The 15,672-nt window shown below is 36.8% G+C and overlaps 1 protein-coding gene across 4 annotated transcripts in view; it reads left to right on the top strand.

The window, feature by feature from the left end:
• Positions 1 to 15,672, top strand: part of LOC142339130 (solute carrier family 12 member 7-like) — a 76,796-nt gene that overhangs the window by 36,252 nt on the left and 24,872 nt on the right. For 3 of the 4 annotated variants that reach the window (XM_075388877.1, XM_075388878.1, XM_075388879.1), the window contains 7 exons: positions 7,689 to 7,863; positions 8,240 to 8,358; positions 10,736 to 10,834; positions 10,935 to 11,257; positions 11,626 to 11,797; positions 12,152 to 12,417; positions 14,059 to 14,154. In XM_075388877.1, coding sequence (XP_075244992.1) covers positions 7,689 to 7,863; positions 8,240 to 8,358; positions 10,736 to 10,834; positions 10,935 to 11,257; positions 11,626 to 11,797; positions 12,152 to 12,417; positions 14,059 to 14,154 — 1,250 coding nt within the window. The remainder of the gene's footprint in view (positions 1 to 7,688; positions 7,864 to 8,239; positions 8,359 to 10,735; positions 10,835 to 10,934; positions 11,258 to 11,625; positions 11,798 to 12,151; positions 12,418 to 14,058; positions 14,155 to 15,672) is intronic. The other variant, XM_075388875.1, reaches the window with a different exon arrangement.

The following is a 15,672-nucleotide window of genomic DNA, read 5'->3' as shown; positions in this document are numbered from 1 at the left end:
ATGATTTCAAAATATTTAGCACTTTAAAATTGTTTTTGTACATCACTCAATTTTTTATTTTTTCTGTTCTGTTAATCCTAATCGAGGTGATAGGAGTGGCGGTTATTTTCCGACAATCTGCGGGGTATGTTTATTGATGACTTTTGGTCTTTTTATGTGATTTTAATTTTTTGCTCCTTACAAACACCCAAACTTTCCTACAATTTATGCGCCAACTTACTCAATGAGGCAGACCTCCATTAAAGCCTAAATGTGCTGCAAACAAAGCCAGCCACAACGCCAGTCGTTTGAGAGCAAATGTTCCGATGTTAATTGATTAATAGCCGCCCTCATCTTCTCAGCCGGCTATTATAGCGCTCCTATTTTTTTACAATTCAAAGAATTTGAATTGTATTGGGGCGCTGTCTTTTTTTTTAAGATCTGTTCACACATTTTCATGATTTTTGAAGTCAAATTGGAGTAGTGATTTTGGTCACGCCGAAACAGGAAGTGGAGCGAAAAAGCGTGGTTTTGCGGCGTGAAATTTTTTCGCTCTAAATTTAAAGTAGAGTGAGAAAACGGTGTTTGAACAAAAATTCGCTTTCTCGCTAGTGGTTTTTTGTTCACATGCGGCAGTGGTTTTTTGTTTGATTTTTTCTGTTTTTTCGATTTTTCGGATTGATTTTTTTCTAAATGGTTTTCCCAGTCCATTCATAGTCTGTTCTAGGTCTAGTTTTCTGTTTAGTCAATGAAAATTCTTTGAATTGTACGTCAGGACTGCTATGTTTTTTTTTACTTTGTCAAACTTTTTTTCGCTTTACCATTTTGCCGCTTTTTCGACATTTTGCGTGAAATTTTGACTTCTCTAGGCTAGTTTCTCTCTTCTCTCATTCTGCTAAAAATGAATTTGAACATCAGTTGCTCAGCGAAGCAATTCAAAATGAACAGAGTCAGTATAAAAAATTGAAGTCAGAAATAGAAACGGGATAAACCCATAAATCCCAATTTTAGATGCCCGCTATTTGAACGTCGTTCCTATAGGTCTTAGTTACATCTCTTATGCTTATTGGTATTGATTGTAGCCGCTGTAGCCCCTCTCTAAGAAACAGAAGTATGTTCAACTACGAAATGCCATCAAAATAAATCGGACTTAAAAAATGTTTTTGTACAAAAATCTTTTTTTTTCAGTATCTTCTATTCTTTCAATCCCAATCATGCTCATTGGAATCAACGGAGGCTATTTTCCGGCAATCTGCCGGGTATGTTTAATAATGTTTAAATAGCTTCTATAGACAACTGACGACTCCGTCAGCTCAATTCAGTTCGTTTAAATGTTAATTCTACGGCACGTGGGTCTATTTGGGCAATCTCTACGCAATATATTTTTATACGATAGGTCGGCAAAGGTGCCAGTATCTTTTGTGGCAATAAGGTGCCTTTTCTGTAGTCTGAATTCCTGTTAAGGTTTTGTTTTGTTTAGCTTAATCTCTTAAAATTAGTTTCATCTCATGTGAGAATCTTTAAAGGATCGTGTGGTTTATTTAGTGATCAGTATGCATAGAATTGAGTCAGTTCGCCCGCTTCCAGCTCTTATTTGCTGCTGTTTCACTTGTGGTATTGAGAGTAGAGCAGAAGTTTTTTGCCCAATCGTTCGGCTTAACTTTCAGGAACAAATGTGAAAATGAAAATGGAATTCGATTTTTGTGTTATTTGAAGACCAATGCATTGTGGTGGAATTAGTTGTTCGAGTTAAAGATACTTAAACGTACTTTTTCGTAAAATGCCCGGAACAATTGAGCAAGTTTTGGAAGATTTTTAACGTTTTTAAAGCTGAAACTAAAACTTCTTGTATTGATCTAATCCCTTCTCATTTAGTCATTGAGCTCTTACTCTGCCATCTCTGACGTGAAAATGCGTCAGTAGTTTATATCAGCTTCAGTTTAAAGCTTTTAGGAGAGTTCTTTACGTTTTCGGTCATATTTTGGTTCTAAAACTTCAATTAACTCCTTTTCACAAATTCTAAAGCGGTTAACTGGATAAAACAAAGCTGGCGTCAGTTTCACTTCACTCAATGTGATTAAGAAGATGCCACTTCGCTTAGTGCCGTTTCTACTCGAACCGTCTTATCCGCATTCAAATGAGGATTAATTAGGCGTCTTAAGATAATGTAAGCGATTTTGGAAGCTTGCGTAGTTTAAACCGGGACTGAAAAGAGGAAGAAAAGTGGAGATTACATTTTGCGTGACAGATTGTCAATTATGTTAAAATGTAAACCCTCTTAGTTTTTAATCATAATACCCCCTGCAGATTTCCCTCATTTACACAACCCCACATCCGTTTAACATGTCAATGAGAGCGACACTTCACCGGCTGCTCTTTTGGCAATCCCCCTCATTCGCTTCAAATAGTGCAACCCAAGCCCCCTCCCCCTCACTCCGCCCCCGATTGGCCTGACTACCTAAAACCCTGCGGCCAGTGACGTGGGAAGAAAGTTATTACAGTAATGGTTTAAAATGCTTGAAGGGTTTATTGCTATTGATTGGACTAAATGAGAATGTCTACTGGACAAAAGAAAGAATAGTAGTGGAATCGTCAATTTACGTCCCGTGTTTACAAGGGTACTTTCGGTCGAGCTTGTCGCCATCCAATTTCTCCCCTGTACCCAACCAATATTCAATCTTTTTGTTAAAGTGCTCTATAGTCGGTTGGTAATTGTCCAAAATGAATGAAGGAGTGAATAGAACCAATGGAAAATAAAATAATGCAGTTCTGAAATATAATTTTTTACAACGGGCTTTTAATTTTTTATGCTCATTGGTTGCTTGTTTTCACTTTAATTGCGTGTTGAAAGGAGGCGTGTGTGATTATATGGAGTACCGAATTGTACCTTAAAACATGTGCTGAATGTAGATTCTCTTATGGCATGCAGAATTAAGGTGACAGATTTTGACGTTGCCTTAGCGTTCAAGTGGCCACGGGCAAAAAGGAGCGAAGCGTAAGAGAATGCAAGGGGACGAACGCAACGGGAGATTAAGGGCTAAGGAAGCGGTGGATGGTATAGGGTTGGGGAGGGGATGATATAAAACAGGCCATGGTAGTGTACAGTTGTACCATATTTTTACAGCAATCAGATTTAATGTACTTCCATGCTACTCAACCTGAAATCCTAATATAGTACTAGCCGGCAGCTAACGATTTTTAAGTATACATATATGTGAACATTGGTGTTTACTTCACTCAAGCTGAAATAGCATTGTTCTAAATAAGAGAATGTTTTCAGTTGTACGGAAACCTTCTTGCCAAAATTAGAGCTCTGTTGTGACTTAAAAGGAAGAGGAGTAGAAAATATGAGGAATGGCCTGAATACCGGGTAACTTGATCTTGTAATGAGATGCGTGTTGTTTTGTTATGGTGAGTTAATTAACTCGCAAAACTGGGTTGCGTGTATGATAGGGAGGAAGTGTACCTTCACAAAAAGACACGCATTTCTGTCTAATTTGACCTGGCTTCCCTTTCTGCAGCCGGTAATTGAATTAAATGCAATGTTGGCTGCAAGTAACACAAGAAATTGCCCGGGGTAAAATTACCCGTCAAAATAGCCCGTAACGAGCAGCGCAGACCTAAGAAGCGGCCTAAACAGGAGACGTGCTTTTTCCTGCCCTCTGTCTGACGCGCCCTTGGGAATTTCTAAAACCCACTCCCGCCTTCCCTCTCACGCACTCCCACTGCTTCCCTCTCTGCTGAAAAATCTGAATTGGCCGCTAAAAATGTCAATGCAGATTGATGCCTAACTTTGAAATGCGTATTCCCAAATTCAACTGGAGCACAAATCGTTGCGGCCAAAATTATACGTAACGCAAAATTAAGGTGGTGCTCAAAAATTTGCTGAAATTGTCCACAGAAAATAGGGAATCTTTAATTTGTTCAAGTTTGATCGAGAGTTCTGATGTCTATGGGATAAAATGCATTTCCACAGGCCGAAATTTTTCATGGGCCCGATAAATCTCCTGCTTCTAAATTTTCCAAGAAATACCGAAGCATTAAGTAATTCTGCTTAGCAAGCGGCGTTTGTGTCCTCCTTGATGCGGACACCAGATTTGAGCTGCATTGAACATAAGATATATTCTACTTAGAATTAAACTTTCCAACGTTTATGCAAAATTAATGGGAGAACTTGTTGCTAGCCTCACTTGTGTGGTTCAGACTCTTTGACATTTATAAGGGCATCCCAGATTAACATATGTGGTATAAATAAAAGCTCTCTGCATCTTGATTTTCATTGCAAAATGAAATTTGAAAATGCTTCTTTGTAAAAACGAATTTGAACAGATTTTCAAATTTGACATCATTTCATATCACTTCAGCCTAAATTTTAATCTAATTTTTGTTTTAAAAACTTTTGATCATTTCATATGGCTAGGGAATTATTTGAGGGTATGCAAACAGCACAATCAATTTGTTAAAGAAAAATATAAGACAATTAAGAAAAATTCGAGACGATATTTTAAGTCTTTTCAAAATTGATGCTTCTGTTCATTTTATAAGGTGTCGAGATCTCGACAACTTATAATCTCGATTCCTCGACAGGTCACTTGAGTTCTGTATCATTGGTTGATTGTTCATGAGTTCCTGGGAAATTCCAGGAAAGGATTTCAGAGCCAAGATTGACTGGAATCTTGAGATATCAAAGATCCAAAACAATTTTTGAGGTTTTTCCGTTTGCTGATATTTTCGCCAATATTGAATTTTTGGATGAAATTTGTTTCTCGGTCAAAGAAATAAGTAAACGACCAATATGATTGTTTGTAGGAAACCTCATCTGCTCAGTTGGCTACTATTACTTTCCTAATTTTATTCATATACTTTAGATTTTTTTTATGTGTCGTCTTTGTAAAAATCTAATCATTTTTTGATTTTTGAGAAGGCGATTTATACTACTGCGTAGCTTTAGGGCGTGAAATGGTACTTTGCAAGCTAAAGAGAATACAGATTTTGTCTGGTATATTTTGTCTACTGCTCTTTTTGCTGTTTGATTCCATCAGGGCTGCTATGTTTATCTATTCTTAAACGCAATTGCGCTAATCAGTTAGTTAAGAGTCTATTGATTGATTAATAGCCGCGAAGCGATAGCTGAGGCTATTATTGGCCTTCTCTTTGTTTTTTATTTCGTCGTCAAGATTTTTGTTACGACCATATGACGTCACAATCACTTTTTGTTCATTCGTTCATGCAATTTCAACAGAAATGTGTGCGTGACGTCATTTTTTACTCTTATTGGATCGCGTTTTTTGTTCCTTCAGGTGATCTAATTTTTGGTCACACTTGACTTACTTCACTCTCACAAATGACGTCCTCGCTCCAAAAATGACTTTACTTTATTTCAAAGAGATAAGTTCAAGTGAGTGTATATCACTCTAATTGAAGTTTATTTAAGAGCAGCCATAACTTATACAGATTCATTATCAAAATTTAACATCGCAGCCCTTAATGAAAAGAATAAATTTTTTGTAGTCTGTCTTTTTGCGACTGCATATCTACAAAGTTATCGCGGCTGTTTCTGGCAGTCTGCCAGCTATGTTTTTACTTTGACGCCATTTGTTTGAAACTAATAGACAGTTTTTAGTCCTGCCCTCTTTTATAGTGTTTGTTGTCTGTGTATAAATAACAGATCTTATCTGCTTTGTAATAAGGCAAAGCTAGCTTGATCTTTCAATGGTCTTCATCTGAAAATATTTTGATCTGATAAATTTTTGAACTGCAATTGTTCCGTCTCAGTGATTTGTACTAATTTTGACACATTTTTTTAAACGAACTTTTAAATTACGGAGTTAAGTTCCCTGCTGTTGTAACTCCCTTGAATCTAAATACCCGACACATCTCAAGTGCTGTATAGTTATTTTGTCATCTTCTGTTTCAAGCTTATTGTGCGAAGCAAACAGTTGACAATCTTTTGAATTAGTGTAAATTTTGGCTGTTCTATGAAAAGCTTGACGCCATTTGTTTTAATATGCATTCTTGAATTTTCTATTATTTTTTCCTCATTTCATGTCGCCATAAGTAATTTGTATTCATTTTAAAAGCGTTCAGTGTATACTTCAGGCGTTCAAATGAACAACTTTTTGAAGGCTGCAACACAAATGATAAAAAGCAATTACTTCAGTGCATTGTAAAGCTGCAGGTTTCAAACAAAATCTCAGGGCCCTGTACAGTTTAAGATGTTGAAAGCTTGTCGAGTGGAAATTCGGCATCAGCTGTCTTTTTTAATGCGTGTTTGTTCCTTTATGATAATCAAGATAAAGCAGGAGTTTTTGTCGACTATTGAATTTTCAACGGCTGCTTTAGCTATTTTCGGATAAAATGCGCTGCGTGTGGAAAGCAGAGAGTATCAGAGCAAGAAAACTTTTTAATTGTATTAAGCTCATCGAATACTCTACATCTAATTTTGCTACTCTTTTTGACCGCGATGAATTACTTGAAATTTCAAGTAGTATCAAATACAGTTAACTCAACTGGATTCAATCTGAAAATGAGTCTTCTGAAAATTTTATGCTCTTAAACGCTTGAAATTTGGAAACAGAGACGGGATAATTGATGAGGTTGTTGCTATTTTAGCAGCACCCTTTTGTTATCAATTTTCAAAAAGATAGGCGCAAGTCGGGAATTCTCTCTTTTTTTAAAAAAAAAAACTTGAGCTATAGCAGTTGTGGATCGCTCAGAAGCTTCCTAACGGACAAAATTTGTTTGCGTAAGCAAACATTTATGCAATATCTATTATCATTTCATATATGGCGATATGATGCTTTGTATGCTCGATATGATGCTTTGTGGGATCATGCGAGCCTTATTATTATTGATAGGTTTTTTTAGTTCGCATAAACAAATTGTCTCCAACTATGGAGGACAGTGGTGGAGGAATTCAATTCTGGTTCACAATTATTTATTGTTTTTGGAAGCTATTTTCGAGATGTTTTGTTTGATTGTTCTATTAGAAGACAGTCCTCAAAACGTTATTTTTGTGCTGATAAACAAATCGTTGACTCGAGTGCGATTTTTTTTACATTTGTGTTTTTGCAATCCGCACTATGGTTATTATCTTTCCTTGAGTAACTTCACTTGAATTGACATCTCAACTCAATGGCATTTGAATTTAATTGACACTTATCTTGAATGTTAAATTTGCTCGAAGCCTTTTTGATCTTGCTTTCATGTACTGTTCTGTAAATTTCGACTTGAACTTGACATTTTGGAGTATTTCTCTTGCTGGAGTAGAGTGCTTAATAGGCTCGGTGTGTTTTTTGACATACATATCGTTACATGCATATTTGTGACTTACTCTTTGCAGTAAGTTTCTATTGAAGTTTCTATTATCGTAGTATCAATCTGGTCTATAAAGAAGCAAACAAGAAGAAAAACAAATTCCTCCGAATAATACCACATGATAGTGAGGGACAAATTAATTTATGTACTATTAATAGACTTTGTGAATAGGCTATGGTATTATACAATCCTCTGAATTCTTGACTGGATTTAGTAAACGTTTGATCTAATGATCTTTGTTTATTAAATTGTACTATTTAATAAAAAGTAATCCATGGAAAATTTTAATTCGAAGTACAGGAACCACTACATGATAATTCTCATCTGTTTCTGTTTGAATGTCTGTCATCGTTTGAATCTCATAGTCAGATGTGAATTGACTGACTGTTTAGGTTCGGCGCAAGTGTGGGCGGAGAGCTGCTCTGTGCGTTGTTGGCGTTCCCTAATAAGTATGTAGTGCTATTCGGGGCCTTTTTCTCAACCGTGGGAGCGGGTCTCCAGTCACTCACAGGGGCACCCAGGTTGCTACAAGCAATTGCCAGAGACGATATTCTACCCCCTCTCAAGGTACGATAGTCAGACAAACTAGCGGGGGCACATAGAAAAGCAATTTGTTGATATGTTAAGTTTTGGTTCAAAAATAAGACCGAAACCTTTTCAATTGTTTGCATAAAAGCATAGGGCTCATCCGATTTTAACAGTTACGAATAGAGGCGCATATCCGAGTTCTGTTTTGCTAAATCGCTAAGTTCTTGCTGTTCGAAATGTTAGTGTATTCAATTAATCACATCCAAAAGTAATTAAATACTAGAAAACAATTCAAGTATGTTAAGAATAGATCTGAGATTCATTGAATAAATCAAAATCTGTAATTGTCGGGCAAAACTCGCTGCAACTATTTGGTTGGTCGTATTTGAAATGATTGATGTGTGTAATGTTTCAGTACTTCGCGAAGGGCAAGAAGAACGGAGAGCCATCGTGGGCTCTGCTCCTCTCAGCTGCAATTGCAGAGGTGGGAATCCTGATCGCATCAGTCGACTCTGTCGCCCCAATCATCACAATGTAATCATCGTTTGTAACATCTATCACTCACTCGCTATATATCTGTCATTGTGCCCCTATCTGCTTCAAACTACAGCGCGCTTTTCCTCATTCGTCATTTGCTTCATATAAGTTGTTCTCTTCAATTCTATCACTGTCCATTAAACGCTGCGAAAGGGAACATGAACGAAGTGCATTACTGTTATGACAATTCCTTGGTATTTATTATAGCTGCGAAGCTGTAAGCTGAGCGGAGCTATATTGCGTTGCTCTTGGTTTTTTATAATTAAAAGAATTTGAGTTGTATTGGGGCACTGTCTTTTTTTAATGTCCGTTCACACATTTTCATGATTTTTGTAGTCAAATTGGAGTAGTGATTTTGGTCACGCCGAAACAGGAAGTGGAGAGAAAAAAACGAGTGGTTTTGCGGCGTGAATTTTTTTGCACCAATTTTAAAGCAGAGTGAGAAAACGGTGTTTGAACAAAATTTCGCTTTCTCGCTAGTGATTTTTTGTTCACATGCGGCAATTTCACTCTGATTTTTACTGTTTTTTTTCGATTTTTATTTCTCGCTAGTGTTTTTTTTGTTCGAATGCAGCATTTTGACATTGATTTTCCCTTTTTTTTATCTGATTTTCTTTAAAATGCTTTCCCCAATTCACCCATAGTTCGTTCTAGGTCTAGTTTTATGTTTAGTCAATGAAAATTCTTTGAATTGTACGTCACGACTTGTCGTGCTATGTTTTTTGTTTCGTCGTCTGACGCTCTTTTTCGTTTTACATTTGATCACACAGCAAAGCTGAAAAAGCCAAATTTTCTGAATGACTTCTTCCTCTCCTTAATGGCGTTTGCTCGCGTGGCGTCATTTCTCACTCTCTTTAGCAAAAGGTTTTTGCGTGATTAGATTTTGATCACAAGTGACTTACCTCACTCAATGAAATGACTTTTGCAGTTTAAAACTTGGGTTTAATTCGAATTTGTTAATAGCCGCCCTCATCTTCTCAGCCGGCTATTATAGCGCTCCTATTTTTTTTACTTTGTCGAAAAAAAAATGTTTCGCTTTACCGCATTTTGCCGCTTTTTCAACATTTTGCGTGAAATCTTTTTGACTTCTCTAGGCTAGTTTCTCTCTTCTCTCATTCTGCTAAAAGTGATTTTGAACATCAGTTGCTCAGCAAAGCAATTCAAAATGAACAGAGTCAGTATAAAAAAATTGAAGTCAGAAATAGAAACGGGATAAACCCATAAAGCCCAATTTTAGATGCCCGCTATTTGAACGTCGTTCCTATAAGTATTAGTTGCCTCTCTCTAATGCTTATTGTTATTGATAGTAGCCCCTGTAGCCTCTCTCTACGAAACAGAAGTATGTTCAACTACGAAATGCCATCAAAATAAATCGGACTTAAAAAATGTTTTTGTACAAAAATCTTTTTTTTTCAATATCTTCTGTTTTTTCAATCCCAATCATGCTTATTGGAATCAAGGGCGGCTATTTTCCGGCAATCTGCCGGGTATGTTTTAAGATCAAAGGAACACAAACGTGCAGTAAAGGTCCCTACTAAGAGGCTTCTGTGGGATGAATTTTAACAAGCTTTATTATTTTATAGCTGAATGTTTTTACATAGCTTTTTGAGCGGCGTCATTTTTTTGTCAATTTAGGTCTGTCTCTGTTTCTATTTCTATTATCCGACACGCAGGTCTATTCTTTCGCAGCTATTACGACAATCTGCCGGCTATGTTTGTCAACTGCTCGATAACTGATTTTTAAAAATGAAAACTGATTGCTGCCTAGTTTTAAAATTTAGGCGGTGAATTTTTGATGATGTTAATATTGAATGTCAAAATTCTATACAAAATTACGCGGAAACCTCCAAGTTTTTGTGTAGAGAAATCAAACTTTTGGATCTTTTGTCCCCCCCCCCCCCCGCACCCTCCCAGCTTAGTGGGCTTATATTTTTTATGCCCCCAGGCGCTATATAGCAACATATAATTTGTAACTGGGGGGGGGGGGGGGGGGGGGGCAAAAAAGAATAGATCCTATCATTTCTATAAAAAGTTTTTCAATCAATTCGTGTTTTGAGAACATCTATTTCTATAAAAAGTTTTTCAATCAATTCGTATTTTGAGAGCATCTTCTCAGTGTTCCACCTTTTTTAATCTCTGCGCAAAAGATTGAACGGGCCAAATTGTCTCGCGTAATGTGTCTGACTCGCACCTAAATTTCGATTTGGAACAGTAACCTACTAAATGTTTTATTGCCAAGGTTATTGATTCGCAAAACTTTTAAATTGAAGAACAAAAATAAGTGCTTGTGGAATAAACTAGATGCTGTGCTCTTCTAAAATGGAGAAATATTAACAGCCGTTGACATGTTTGAGTGTACTGTGGGTGTGTTTAGCTTTTTCCTGATGTGCTACCTGTTTGTGAACCTGGCTTGTGCAGTGCAAACCCTGCTCAAATCTCCAAACTGGCGACCAAAGTTTCGATTCTACCATTGGTGAGCACATTTTTTTCTGATTTTTGGAGGCTAACTGAATTATGCTTTAGTGCTTCGTGGCCTTTAAATTGTGTCTGATGTACTGTTGGTTTGGTTTCAGGGGTCTTTCATTGCTCGGCATGGCCATATGCCTGTTCATAATGTTCATCTCTAACTGGTGGCAGGCGTTGATAGCAATGCTGATAGCCTTGTGCCTGTACAAATACATTGAGTACGCGGGTGCCAAGAAGGAGTGGGGAGACGGCATTCGAGGACTGTCCCTCAGTGCAGCTCTCTATGGGTTGAGGAGACTTGAAGATTCCGAGGTGCACACGAAGAACTGGCGACCTCAGATATTGGCACTAGTAACTGAGAATGAAGATGTTTCTCACGCAGCCATCAACTCCAATTTCCCATTCCCTTTCATCAGTCAGCTTAAAGCAGGTTAGGCTCAATTAACGGAATTGTATGTCGCTGCGATTAACTTTTGCCATAGTTGAATTCTACCTTTCAATTTAGATACTTGCGACAATGTGTTTGATATAGTAACGTGCAAGGATGAAGACGTAAAAAAAATCCATTACTAGAAATACTGGTAATTTAACGACGAGGTTGTTCGACTCTGCTGAAAAACGAATCATTTTTCTTCAAAAAAGAATTAGGGAACTATTTGGCGTATAGAGATATATAACCTACTTAAAATTTTTAAACTGCGGAAACTAATTAAATTTTGGAAGTGATGTACTGCGTTTGTTGAAATTAGTGAGTTGAATTTTTAAAAAATGAGAATATGTATGTGACGTGTTGTACAGGAAAAGGACTGACGATAGTTGGGTCGATAGTGGAGGGAGGTTTGAATGAGGCCAAGTGTGACGAGAGAGAACTGCTGGCAGAGTCTCTCACTAACTGCATGCAGAAGAACAAGGTCAAAGGATTCACTCAAGTCTCCATATCCCGAGATCTTCTCAACGGATACATAAACATGTTAGTGTTGCCCTCTGTTTCGTCTTCTTTTAGAGCTACCTGTAAATGTTTGTGAATGGGCATTTTTTTCAAAACAACACATTAATTTGAACTAGCGCTTAGTGGGCCATTTTTAGGATTCAAGATGGTATGCTGTCTTCACTATCCATACAGTTGGGGTAAAATTGCTCCTTTTGACAATCAGCCTTCATTCTGTACATTAGAAGTTGACTTAGGTGGCTGTGTTAGCTGGAAAAAGTTTGGCTGAATCAAAATGGAAAAATTTGATGATCCCTCGGATCTCTATAAGAACTTGTGCAAGCGTTCATATGAAGAAATAACATATAACATTCACACCATGCTTTGACATTGTAGGTTGCAATTGAGTGGGCTTGGTGGACTGAAACCGAACACAGTCCTCATGACTTGGCCCAAGGAGATAATGGAGGAGCAGCAGCAGACTCCGAGTGAAGAGGACGAACACCATCAGCCAATCAGTCAATCGCCAACTGACTTCACACAACAGGCGAAGCTGTTCTCAGATGTGCTGCATGGAGTTACGAGTAGCAAGCAGCACGTCTTCATAGCTGTCAAGAACCAACACCTCTTCCCAACCAACAAGGAATTGCAGGCTGCCAATTGTAAGTGAACAACTTACAACATTGTTCTCAATTTTTCACTCCTCTTAAAGTTGTTTACCCTGGTAAAATTTGTTCTTCAGCAGAACGCTCCACTCTGACTTTGATTTGAGCATATGTCGTTCTTAGAAAGTACAGTATGATATAAAAGTCTTCTGGCTATCAGTAATTAATAGCCGTGTCCTCAATTCTAGGCGGCTATTAGAGCACCCCTAATTTTTTTTTTACAATTCAAAGAATTTGAATTGTATTGGGGCGCTGTCTTTTTTTAAGATCTGTTCACACATTTTCATGATTTTTGAAGTCAAATTGGAGTAGTGATTTTGGTCACGCCGAAACCGGAAGTGGAGCGAAAAAGCGTGGTTTTGCGGCGTGAAATTTTTTCGCTCTAAATTTAAAGTAGAGTGATAAAACGGTGTTTGAACAAAAATTCGCTTTCTCGCTAGTGGTTTTTTTGTTCACATGCGGCAGTGGTTTTTTGTTTGATTTTTTTCTGTTTGTTCGATTTTTTGGATTGGATTTTCTAAATGGGTTTCCCAATTTATTCATAGTCCTTTCTAGGTCTAGTTTTCTGTTTAGTCAATGACAATTCTTTGACTTGTACGTCAGGACTTGTCCTGCTATGTTTTTTTTTACTTCGTCTAACAGATTTTTGTTTCGTCTTACCGTGACTTCTTAGAATTGACTTTTTCAATGACTTACATCACTCAAAACAATGACTTCTGAGCTCACTTATGAAACTTTAAATTTTATGAGCATTTACTTATTCAAGGTCAATAGTGTGCATCTAAGTAGTGCCAAACATATGCCCTAATTCTTGAATATTAGAGTCGTGAGTTTTTGATTTTGAATATTAATTTTGAGATCTTTTCCGTTTCTCCCCCCCCCCCCCCAAATATTGCACGTGCATCGGGGGGTGCAAATAATATGCGCCCACTAAGCTGAGGGGGCACAAACGGAAAAGATCCTAATTTTGAAAAGCCCTATTAGGGCTTTCTCCTTATAGAGCTTATTTGTCTCATAAAAATGACAGTCCGAAGCTAACCAAGAAAGTCTAGTGGTCTATTAAAGGACTGGTGGTCGATCTGTCTATTTTATTTCTATAGTTGTTTCAATTCATGTAACGCCACAAGCGTCTATCGCGGCTATTTTCCGGCAATCTGCCGGCTATGTTTTAAAATTATGCTTGATTTTGGAAATTTCGAGGGTAGATACAACCGGAAAGAGCTTCGCTGTTGTATCTACCCCCGAAAATGCCAAGATCAAGTGTAATTCTAAATTACTGAAAGCGGAAATTTTTTTATTTTAAACTGTACTTACAAAAAACGACATATGCTCAAGTTAGAGTTATAGGGTGTGGTGTCTTCTGAACAACAAATGTTACCAGTCCAACACGCTCCTAAACATTACCACTTCCAAGGTGCTTAAATATTATTCAGTGGTGGTTCTTCTCTATGAGACTTGACACACTGTTTGAAAAGACAATATTTTTCAAATTTTAAGCTGCGCAAAATAGCCAAGCTTTACAGTCCATAATTTAATGTGACGATAAACTACAGTATTGAACAGGAACTGCGGCCATCAATTGCATGAAAATGAAAATAAATAATGATTTTCAAAATTGGGAATATTGATCCTTGATAGGCTTGGACACATTGAATGAGCAAGAAACGTGTGCGCACGGAAACTATATTTCGCATGTGCTATGGAAGTTGGAGAAGAAATTTGTGAAGAGAAATCGTAAGTGATTGATTGCAAAACGGAATCTGTTATGTAATTGGATCAAATGAGGAGTTAATAAATAGCCACGAGAGTATCTGTATTCATGTCCAGACAATGATTTGATTGATTGTTCACATTACCTTTGCCTGCATTGATTGAGAGCTGTGAAATCACCTAGTTTAACTAATCTAAAAAAACTGAGAAAAAATTTGACGGAAACTGCAGCTATGGAGACAAACTGTCATGAAAAACTGCGGTTAAAATAATTTTTGAAATGCTTCAAGATTCTTTATTATAGCTGCGAAGCTGTAAGCTGAGCAAAGCTATATTGCGGTGCTCTTGGTTTTTTTACGACTCGAAGAGGAGTATTGGTTTTCTCTCGGTCTTTTTTTTTACAGGAAGTAGATTTGTTCACGCGGCATTTTGACCTAAAAGCGAAAGTGAGAAAAGCTGTCTTGGTGAACAGATTTTCGCTAAGCGAGAGAAGTTTTTGATCATGCGCTGCGTTTAGTGAATGACTTTTTGACTTTGAAAAGTAGTTTTTGACTGAATGGCACATATAGATAACCGTTTTTAGTCGTTTTTTCGTCTAAGTGGCCCTATTTTTTTGCTTTTAGTTTGGTTTCTTGTAGAAATAAATTTTATGCGATAGTATATTGAAATGTCAACCTCGGAAATTGATGACAAAGTGTTTTGCAGAGCCTGAAAATGCGTTTTAATTTGAAAAATGGCACATTTTTCTTGATTTTTTAGTTAATTTTTTTGGCTTTTTTTTATTAATTTCTTCATTTTTGCATCTTTTTGTCAAAAATCAGTTAATAATGCAACTTCTCTCTGATAATTCATATATTCAACGCCTCTTTTTACCTCGATGTATTTTTGTTTTTGTAAAAATGTACATATGCTAATCCGATTTTGGTGTTTTTCGATTTTCGTCAGTTTTTTTGTTTGTATTTTGGTTGTAATTGATAGAAATAGTCTTTTTGTGCAACATGAGGGACTTTAATTTCGTTTCAATAACAATTCAAGCATTTTTTGGCGCTAAGTTCATGAAAAACAGTTAAAACTTTTTCATAAATGCAGTCTTAAAAGTTTTTTTGACCATTTTTTTGCAAAATGTTTCAATATTTCGTAATTATGAATTCTGCTGTTAACTATTTTTTTGTTCTCCTCAGGAGGATATATCTTTGTATCGGATGACTAGTTATCTTTTCTATGTCTTGAGTGCTGAACAATGAAAGGTATTCGTTTTTCGTGAATTTTTTAATTTGATTTTTAACTTTAAAAATCAAGAATGTCTTTGTTACGGTGTTCCTTACATTGTGCCAATATTCTTCACATTCTAGTTTGTATCATTCTAGCTATATCCTGGCACCTACATTTGTTTTCGGTATATTGATTTTTTTCAGTTGTTGAAAATGAATGATTTCAGCGTTTTCTTTTTTTCGTTGTTTTGTTTGCAGTTGATTTCATTCAACATAAGGCAGTACTGAGAGTTTGATAGCTAGCCTTTTCAAAAATTGCCACTTATGACTA

Source organism: Convolutriloba macropyga, chromosome 5 (assembly GCF_964194025.1).
Source record: "Convolutriloba macropyga chromosome 5, txConMacr16.3, whole genome shotgun sequence".
Classification (NCBI taxonomy): Eukaryota; Metazoa; Xenacoelomorpha; order Acoela; family Convolutidae; genus Convolutriloba; species Convolutriloba macropyga.
Note: the sequence above shows the minus strand (reverse complement) of the source record. Positions and strands in the feature narration are given on the sequence as shown.